At 51.0% G+C, this 9,914-nt stretch overlaps 1 protein-coding gene across 1 annotated transcript in view; it reads left to right on the forward strand.

Annotated features, from left to right (window-relative positions):
* LOC106894285 (protocadherin alpha-3-like) overlaps positions 1 to 6,061 on the forward strand; it is a 24,343-nt gene extending 18,282 nt beyond the window's left edge. The window contains exons 2-3 of the mRNA XM_014952890.1: positions 3,389 to 5,758; positions 6,011 to 6,061. Coding sequence (XP_014808376.1) covers positions 3,389 to 5,758; positions 6,011 to 6,061 — 2,421 coding nt within the window. The remainder of the gene's footprint in view (positions 1 to 3,388; positions 5,759 to 6,010) is intronic.
* The last annotated feature ends 3,853 nt before the right edge of the window (positions 6,062 to 9,914 follow it).

Consider the following 9,914-nt stretch of genomic DNA (forward strand, 5'->3'; position numbering starts at 1 on the left):
CTTAAAGTGGCGTTTAGAGCTGTGCCATATTATTGTTGTGGATCAATGTCCAGGTATACTGTCATGTGATGCTGCTAGCGTGATGGAGTAGGACCTGGACATATGTCACTTGGAGGGTGACTTTGATTGGGGAAGAGTACTGTCTGTGGGAACTGGAAATGCTTTGAATAACATGTTCTGTGTCATTGCTGAAGTACCGGAGAATGTCCATTTAGCTGGAGATCTCATTTCCCATGACGTATCATAGAGGATGCCAGTAGAAAACCTTGAGAAGAGGCCTGATGCAGAACTAGTTGCTCAGGATTATTTATGGGCCTCTATAAGTTTTCCATATCCTTGCACCTTTTTGTCCTTCGTGGTATTCCTGTGTGATGTGAAGACATCTGCCATAAGTTCCTTTAATCATTTCCTCCTGAACATGATATGCTGTTTGTCAAACAGGCGTTTTTTGAAATTTGGATCACTTCGTCTGCCCTCTGTAAAGGTCATCTTGGTCACCTCTCTGCTCAACTCTTTGCTTTCTGGGCAGGGGAAAAAGTGCTCTCCATATTCAAGACATTGGCAAACCTCCTGTTTCTGAACAGTGGAATGGGATCCTTTGGTTTTCTTCTCAGCAAAAACGTGGGAGTTTTAGTTTTTTCTTCTCTCACATTGACAATATGCTGGTAACAGTGGATGAGGTGCAGATGGCAAAATTTTGCAGCTTTCTTTGCAGAGATTTGGGCAGTTGGGCATCAGTGTGGGAGATGTCTTTTCCCACTCTCTCAAGCTGAGGTTGACGTTGAGGGAATGCCCTTAACTTTCAGGGGCCCCTTCTCTTGTGGTAGAAGTGCATAAGGGAGCACTGTGCACTGTCTACTGATTTTGAGGCTTTTGCAGACCATGGATTTATTTTTCCTGTTCAGGTTCTCCAGAACTCTTTGATAATGTTAAGGGGAAGTGTCCCTTAGAACCAATTCTCCTGTCCTGAAAATGTTTCTTATTCTGAAGAAGCAAGCATTGATGCTACAGATAAATCAATGATACCTAAAGAAGATGCGTTTGAGAGACAGATGCACTTTTGTTCCTGTTCAGTCATCATTTCTTTGTGTTGGGTATACTGAATGTTGACTGGATTGTAAGTAAGGTCTGTAGGTCTGGAGAAGTAAAGCACCATGGCCTGCTCTCATTCATTTCCTTCCACTTCTGACACAGCATGGGCAGACAGCAGCAAGCATGTAGAGAGGAGGGACCCAATGCATTTCTCTGAGTGGCTGTATTGGGTGTCATGGGGATGTAAATGTGTGTTGTTACCTTGGTGGCTTCTGTTTTTCTGTGTAACATGTGGCACACGCTAATGAAGGTCGAGGCTAATGCTACTGGATACTGAAGGCTGGAAGCATAGATTTTCATTGAGACACATGGAGAGTGCGCAGGAGCTGTGGCAGCCCCGTGCTTTTTCAGCCTTCTTAGACCGTTGTTATGCTGGGCTATTCCAGGTTTGAATTCCTGAATGAAAGTCACTCCTGCATAGCTTGAAAAATTGGGAGTCTGTTTGCGGTGATGTCCAAGTAGCTGGGGCTTGGGCTTGTGTTTCAGAAGATGGGGGAATTCGTCGTGGTGCAGATCTGTTCTTTGTATATGATTACCTTCCTGTGTTATTTGCTGGGTCCTCGAGTGGACTGGAGGCTGAAGACTGCGGTCTTCTTCCAAAGGTGAATGGGAGGGCAGATGATGGGGCGATCTGTCTGTCTTGCATAGACCATAGGAAAGCAGGAAATTTGTTCCCGATCCCGAGGCATGGAAAGTGAAGGGAGGAGGAATGAGAAATCTTGCAATATGGCATTTCCATGCTCATGGCAAGTGCGGTAACTATTTTGGTAAATGGGAAAAACAAAGGAAGAGAGAAGGACAGAAGCAGAAGAGAAAGTGGAGGCAAGAATGGGGTAGAACAGACCAGGAAAGAAAAATGACAAGGAATAAAAGATGGAGAAAAGAGAAAATAGATAAAGAAGAGAAAGGAAGAGAGGATCAACCAGAAATGAAGCAGCACAGAAGGAGAAAGGAAGCAGGAAATGAAGGAATCTTTGCAAGGAACAAGCAAGTAAAGAAGAAAGGAGGAAGAATCATAGAATCGTAGAATGGTGAGAAAGGAAGGATGGTAAGATACGATTACCAGCACGCACCAGTGTTATCTCTGCGTGGTTAAAAGTGGTGAGGATTTCAGCAACTTTGATACTCGGGGACGCGGTGTAAGTCTTGATTAAATGAATGAAGGAAGAAGAAAGAGCTCTTGCCTGAAGGCATGTCCGTGCTCGATGGAGGGTGTGACGTAGTCATATAAAAACCATATTGGTAAAGGAGAAAAAGAAGAGGCAAAGAGGGAAGAAAAGGGCAGAAGAGGAAAGAGAAGATAAGGAGAAAGAGTAAAAAGGAGTAAGGGGAAAGAGAAGAGGAGGAAGGAGCGAGGAATATAGAGATTAAAAAGTAAATAACAATTAATAAACCAATAGAGAGAATGCAGGTATAGAAAGGAGGAAACGGTAAGTTTAGCAGTCTGTAGTAGTCCGTGGTAGTTTAGTAGCCCATCGGTGACAGACGCCGTCACTGTACATTGAAAGGAAGGCATAGAGAGAAAGAAAGAAGGAAAGATAGAAAGAGGAAAAAAAAAAAAAAAAGAAATAGAAAGCAAGGAAGGATGAAATGAAGCAACGAAGTAATCAAGGAGGGAAGATGGAAAAGAAAGAAATCATAAAGGAGACAACTAGGGTGCAGCGCCATTTACAGCCTCCCCCTCTGCTGCAGTACAGCGCTCGGGAACTAATGCCCCGTAATTACCGCTAATGGTCCCGTCATTGATGGTCTACGCCGAGACGCCGAAGGCGATGGGGAGCTGCCATTGGAGATAAAGAAGAGAGAAGGCTGGAGCAACAAAGGAAAGGAGGATGACGACATGACAGGGAAAAATGGGGATTAGGAAGGTAGAGACGAGGAAAGAGAAGAAAGAAGAGAGGGAAGGAGGAAGAAAAGCAAGTAGAAAAAGAAGATCAAAAGCAGCGAAGAGAAAGGAAGAAAGACTAAGGAAGAAGAAAATAAATGCAGAAAGGGAAAAAAATGAGGAAAAGAAAAAAGAGTGAAGAAGGAAGAAAAGCAGAGATTAAAGGAGCGAAGAGAAAGGAAGAAAGACTAAGGAAGAAGAAAAGGAAGAAGGAAAGAAATGAGGAAAGGAAAAAAAAAATGAGGAAAAGAAAGAAGAGAAAGAATGAGGAGAACGGAAGACAGAGGCGAGAGAGGAGCTGATGAACCCGGGTCCGGAGGAGCAGTGGGCGTTGTGGAGGGTGTGAGGCGTCGTCGGAGCACACGGTGTCGCTGCAGGCTCAGAAACGGCGGCGGAGCGAGCGGGGCGCTGGTGGTGAGCTCGCGGCTGGACCGGGAGGAGCTGTGCGGGAAGAGCGCGCCGTGCGCCCTGCGGCTGGAGGTGCTGGTGGAGCGGCCGCTGCGCGTCTTCCACGTGGAGCTGGAGGTGACCGACATCAACGACAACGCCCCGGTCTTCCCCGCCGCACGAAAAAACCTCAGCATCCCGGAATTAAACACGCTGCCGGGTTCCCGTTTCCCGCTGGAGGGCGCGTCGGATGCAGATGTGGGCGCCAACGCGCAGCTCTCCTACACACTCAGCCCAAACGAGCACTTCTCTCTGGATTCGCACAAAACCGAGGAGGACGGTGAGTCCTTATTCCTGGTGCTCAGGAAACCGCTGGACCGCGAGACGGTGCCCGTGCACCGGTTGGTGTTGACGGCGAGTGACGGGGGCCGTCCGTCGCTGACGGGCACGATGGAGCTGGTGATCTCGGTGCTGGACGCCAACGACAACGCGCCCCAGTTCAACCAGTCGGTGTATAGAGTGCAGCTGCCTGAAAATACGGAACGAGGCACTTTAGTGATCAGAGTAAACGCCACAGATTTGGATGAGGGGACGAACGCGAATATCTCGTACTCTCTGCAGCACTTGTTTCCTCAGGATGGAAGAGAAGTTTTCGGGATCGACAGAAACAGCGGAGAGATCCGCCTTAGAGGTGACTTGGACTTTGAGGATGTCGGTCTCTATCGGCTGCAAGTGGATGCGTCAGACCAGGGAAACCCCCCGCTGTCGGGTCACTGCAAGGTGGTGTTGGAAGTGCTGGACGTGAACGATAACGCGCCGGAGGTGTGGGTGACGTCGCTGTCGGTGCCGGTGCCGGAGGACGCGTCGTTGGGGACGGTGGTGGCGCTGCTGAGCGTGTCGGACGGCGACTCGGGGGCGAACGGTCGGGTGCGGTGCGCGGTGTGGCCGGCGTCGCCGTTCGGTCTGGTGTCGAGGTTCGCGGGGTCGTACTCGCTGGTGCTGCGGGAGGCGCTGGACCGGGAGCGGGTGTCGGAGTACGAGGTGGAGGTGCGCGCGGAGGACGGCGGGTCGCCGCCGCTGCGCGCCAGGCGCGGGGTGCGCGTGCCGGTGTCGGACGTGAACGACAACGCGCCGTCGTTCCTGCAGGCCGTGTACACGGTGCTGGCGCGGGAGAACAACGCGGCGGGCGCGGAGCTGGGGCGCGTGTGGGCGCGGGACCCGGACGAGGCGGGCAACGGTCGCGTGAGCTACTCGCTGTGGGAGGGCGGCGTCGGGGGCGCGTCGGCGTCGTCGGGGTGGCGCGCGGCGTCGAGCTACGTGTCGGTGGAGGCGGAGAGCGGTCGGGTGTGGGCGCTGCAGCCGCTGGACTACGAGGAGGTGCAGGTGCTGCAGTTCGAGGTGCGTGCGGTGGACGCGGGGGATCCGCCGCTGAGCGGCAACGCCACGGTGCAGGTGTTCGTGGTGGACGAGAACGACAACGCGCCGGCGCTGCTGCCGTCGTCGGTGGGCGGTGGCTGGGGCGGGTCGTCGTCGATGGAGGTGGAGGCGGTGGCGGCGGGGTCGCTGTGGGCGTGGGCGTCGTGGGGCGCGCCGGCGGGTCAGGTGGTGGCGAAGATCCGTGCGGTGGACGCGGACTCGGGCTACAACGCGTGGCTGCGGTACGAGTTGTGGGAGCCGCGTGGGAAGGGCCCGTTCCGCGTGGGTCTGTACAGCGGCGAGGTGACGACGTCGCGGGCGCTGGAGGAGGCGGACGGTCCGCGTCAGAGGCTGGTGATCGTGGTGCGGGACCACGGGGAGCCGTCGCGCTCGGCCACGGCCACGCTGAGCGTGTCGCTGGTGGAGGGCGGCGAGGCGGCGGCGGCGGCGTCGGGGGGCTCTTCGTCGTCGTCGTCGTCGTCGGGTCTGCGTCCGTGGTCGTGGTCGGAGGGCGTTGGGTCGTCGTCGGGAGCGTCGTCGACGAACGTGTGGCTGGTGGTGGCGATCTGCGCGGTGTCGAGCGTGTTCCTGCTGGCGGTGGTGCTGTACGGGGCGTCGCGGTGGGCGCCGCGGGCGGCCGTGCTGTCGGGGGCCGGTCCGGCGACGCTGGTGTGCGCCAGCGAAGTGGGGAGCTGGTCGTACTCGCAGCGCCAGAGCCGGAGCCTGTGCGTGGCGGAGGGCGCGGGCAAGAGCGACCTGATGGTTTTCAGCCCCAACTTCCCGCCGCCGCCCGGCCCCGCGGCGAAGGAGACGCAGCCGGAGCCGCCCGCTCTGCTGGACACGGTCAGTGCCCGCCCGTTATCGCCTCTCGCCCCTTCCCCCGACCCCTCCTCCCTCCTTCTCGCCCTCGTGTGCCTTGTGTCCCCGGGCAGTCGCTGTTGGGAGTCGGGCTGCGTGGGCGGGTCGGGCGGTGGGTGGGTGGGTGTTTGTCGGGTGCTTAAGGATGTGAATGGCACCTTTACATCTGCATCCGCGTCTCTGCTCGAGTCCCCTGCGTCCTGCTTTGGGGGAAATATAAAGTTGCTGCCGCACCCCGCAGTAGTTACGGTCCGCTGCCGAGATTTTCTGTTGTCGGTGTGAGTTTTATCCCCTAAAATCAGTTCACTGCTCATTGCGATAAGAAATGAGGCGATATCGATTTTCGAGACGCTCTTGCTTGCCCGTGTGTAGCGTTTCCACCCGAGTTTGCTGGATGCGTACAAGACACGGAGGCTGCGGTAATGACAATTCCCAAGGCTCTATTTAGTGCCTTGTTTCCGTTGTTGGGTGCTGATCGTGCCGGTATCAGCTGTGGTTTCTTACCGAAAACTCCGTGTTCCTCCTCTGTGATTGTTCTCTGAGAAACACGTGATTCGACGTGACTAATGAGGCTTCAGGTATTTCTTTCCCCGTGGTTTAATTTCTCCCTTTTGTTTCGCCCAGGAGACTGAACAAGAAAGTCGTGGAGACCATTTCCTGTGTTCTTTTAGATGTATCTTGTAGGCATAATTATTATTATATGGTGTTCCGGGAGAGGAGTAAAAAGCAAAGAAGTGTTTCAAACTGGCACTTCGTTTCTCTTTTGCTGCTCCCCGCACCCTTGAGCTTGTGGATTCGCATTCTTGGCGGGAGATGTAGCTTGAAATATGCTGGCCTGTTATGCTGTTCTTTCAAAGTTTCTATTAACAGCCACAACGTTTCAAACGCTCTGGAAATCTGAAAAACCACGAAAAGAACAATAAGAAAAAAAAATCCTAAACCGAAAGAACAACCTTCCCGACAAACCCCAAGTCTAATTCTCCTACACAGTCTGTATCATCCCTTGACGGTGGTGTGCTCATCAGCTTTTGGGTTTTTCTTTCAGAGCATTAAATCAGTGCCATTGCCAGTAAGAGCTGTCCTGACGTCACCTTTAGAAAGAGTATTGCTCCCTGGTCTGCCACATTTGCATCTGAGGGAGCTGAAGCATTTCCAAACATGATGGGTCAGCAGCAAAAAGTCTGCTGGACACGGTGTATGTGATACCATCTGTATGTTTCTTTATGGTGCTCTCATTGATCCAAAGGGTAAGCAAAAGTCAGATTTTGAGGCTTGAGGTGGGAGAGATATCTGTGGCATGTGGCAGGGGTGAATGTGGCAGTGGCCCTGCGTAGGTCCTGTCCATTGCCTGATGTGAAGGATGGAAAACCTTGGGAAGACTGTGGGTTGTGTCATAAGAAGACAAAAATGGGAGATGGTGTGCTTGTTTAGAGAACACGTGTCCCAGAGTGGGGAATGGTGGATGCCTAGAGGAAATCCTGATACAGGATGGGCACATTTCATTGATCCAAAGGGTAAGCAAAGGTAGATTTTGAGGCTTGAGGTGGGAGAAATATCTGTGGCATGTGGCAGGGGTGAATGTGGCAGTGGCCCTGCGTAGGTCCTGTCCATTGCCTGATGTGAAGGATGGAAAACCTTGGGAAGACTGTGGGTTGTGTCATAAGAAGACAAAAATGGGAGATGGTGTGCTTGTTTAGAGAACACGTGTCCCAGAGTGGGGAATGGTGGATGCCTAGAGGAAATCCTGATACAGGATGGGCACAGTGTTCTTTCCCAGGATCCTTTCTCAGGCTGCCAAGGTGTCTGGAGTTGAAGGCCTTCTGGATCTTGAGATAGAACATGGTATCAAAATGGCCACAATGTCTTTTGAGGTTATGAATATCTCCCAGCAGAGACAGTCCTTTCTGCTGCTTATAGCCTGATGTAGGCAAAGCGTTGGTAAGAGGGGCTGAAACACACCCTGCTGAATACTCTCCCATGAATCTTTTCCTATTCATACTCCTTTCTGCTGCTTATAGCCTCATGTAGGCAAAGCGTACTTTGCTGCTACTACATACCTGCTGAATACTCTCCCATGAATCTTTTCCCTCTTGTCTTGTGGAGGTTTTTGTGGGAGGGTAGAGCTTCAATCTTCTGTCCTTTTGTAGTGGTGGGCATCTATAGCAGTTTCCACAGCCACTGATGTTGCCATGATGGTTCCTTGCTCCTCCTCAAGCAGCATTTGTAAATGGACATAAGGAGGTCGGTATAACCTCTCTGCTCCTGACTTCCACAACTTATGCACTTGCAGTCGCCTCAGTAGTGATGCTGTGTCCTATTCCACATGGCTTATTCGGATATGTCCACGTACATGCCAAACCCTACACAGCAGCCCAGCTCTGGTTTTCTGAGATATAAATTTTCCCACACAGCTGATATTGTGAGTGTGCTTGGGCTATGGCATTTTTTGTGGTTCTCTCGAATAATATAATCTGTGTGGGCTGGGATTCGAGCTGTCAGAGCTCTTTCACATCTCTAACTACAGAATCTTTAAGAACTGTAATGTGCAGCTGTGTAGACTTTGCATCTGACAGTGCTGCAAAGGCACAAAATATTTTGGGTGAAGTTCAGGTACGTGGGAAGAGTCTTCCAGACAGTGAGTACCTTTGCATCCATCCATATGTTCTTTGTTGCAATCATAAGGGAGGTGAAGATGTGCGAAGGCCTGAGTCATGCTTAAAGTGGCGTTTAGAGCTGTGCCATATTATTGTTGTGGATCAATGTCCAGGTATACTGTCATGTGATGCTGCTAGCGTGATGGAGTAGGACCTGGACATATGTCACTGGGAGGGTGACTTTGATTGGGGAAGAGTCCTGTCTGAGGGAACTGGAAATGCTGTGAATAACATGTTCTGTGTCATTGCTGAAGTACCGGAGAATGTCCATTTAGCTGGAGATCTCATTTCCCATGACGTATCATAGAGGATGCCAGTAGAAAACCTTGAGAAGAGGCCTGATGCAGAACTAGTTGCTCAGGATTATTTATGGGCCTCTATAAGTTTTCCATATCCTTGCACCTTTTTGTCCTTCGTGGTATTCCTGTGTGATGTGAAGACATCTGCCATAAGTTCCTTTAATCATTTCCTCCTGAACATGATATGCTGTTTGTCAAACAGGCGTTTTTTGAAATTTGGATCACTTCGTCTGCCCTCTGTAAAGGTCATCTTGGTCACCTCTCTGCTCAACTCTTTGCTTTCTGGGCAGGGGAAAAAGTGCTCTCCATATTCAAGACATTGGCAAACCTCCTGTTTCTGAACAGTGGAATGGGATCCTTTGGTTTTCTTCTCAGCAAAAACGTGGGAGTTTTAGTTTTTTCTTCTCTCACATTGACAATATGCTGGTAACAGTGGATGAGGTGCAGATGGCAAAATTTTGCAGCTTTCTTTGCAGAGATTTGGGCAGTTGGGCATCAGTGTGGGAGATGTCTTTTCCCACTCTCTCAAGCTGAGGTTGACGTTGAGGGAATGCCCTTAACTTTCAGGGGCCCCTTCTCTTGTGGTAGAAGTGCATAAGGGAGCACTGTGCACTGTCTACTGATTTTGAGGCTTTTGCAGACCATGGATTTATTTTTCCTGTTCAGGTTCTCCAGAACTCTTTGATAATGTTAAGGGGAAGTGTCCCTTAGAACCAATTCTCCTGTCCTGAAAATGTTTCTTATTCTGAAGAAGCAAGCATTGATGCTACAGATAAATCAATGATACCTAAAGAAGATGCGTTTGAGAGACAGATGCACTTTTGTTCCTGTTCAGTCATCATTTCTTTGTGTTGGGTATACTGAATGTTGACTGGATTGTAAGTAAGGTCTGTAGGTCTGGAGAAGTAAAGCACCATGGCCTGCTCTCATTCATTTCCTTCCACTTCTGACACAGCATGAGCAGACAGCAGCAAGCATGTAGAGAGGAGGGACCCAATGCATTTCTCTGAGTGGCTGTATTGGGTGTCATGGGGATGTAAATGTGTGTTGTTACCTTGGTGGCTTCTGTTTTTCTGTGTAACATGTGGCACACGCTAATGAAGGTCGAGGCTAATGCTACTGGATACTGAAGGCTGGAAGCATAGATTTTCATTGAGACACATGGAGAGTGCGCAGGAGCTGTGGCAGCCCCGTGCTTTTTCAGCCTTCTTAGACCGTTGTTATGCTGGGCTATTCCAGGTTTGAATTCCTGAATGAAAGTCACTCCTGCATAGCTTGAAAAATTGGGAGTCTGTTTGCGGTGATGTCCAAGTAGCTGGGGCT

This window comes from Calidris pugnax, unplaced genomic scaffold (assembly GCF_001431845.1).
Source record: "Calidris pugnax isolate Ruff unplaced genomic scaffold, ASM143184v1 scaffold131, whole genome shotgun sequence".
NCBI lineage: Eukaryota > Metazoa > Chordata > Aves > Charadriiformes > Scolopacidae > Calidris > Calidris pugnax.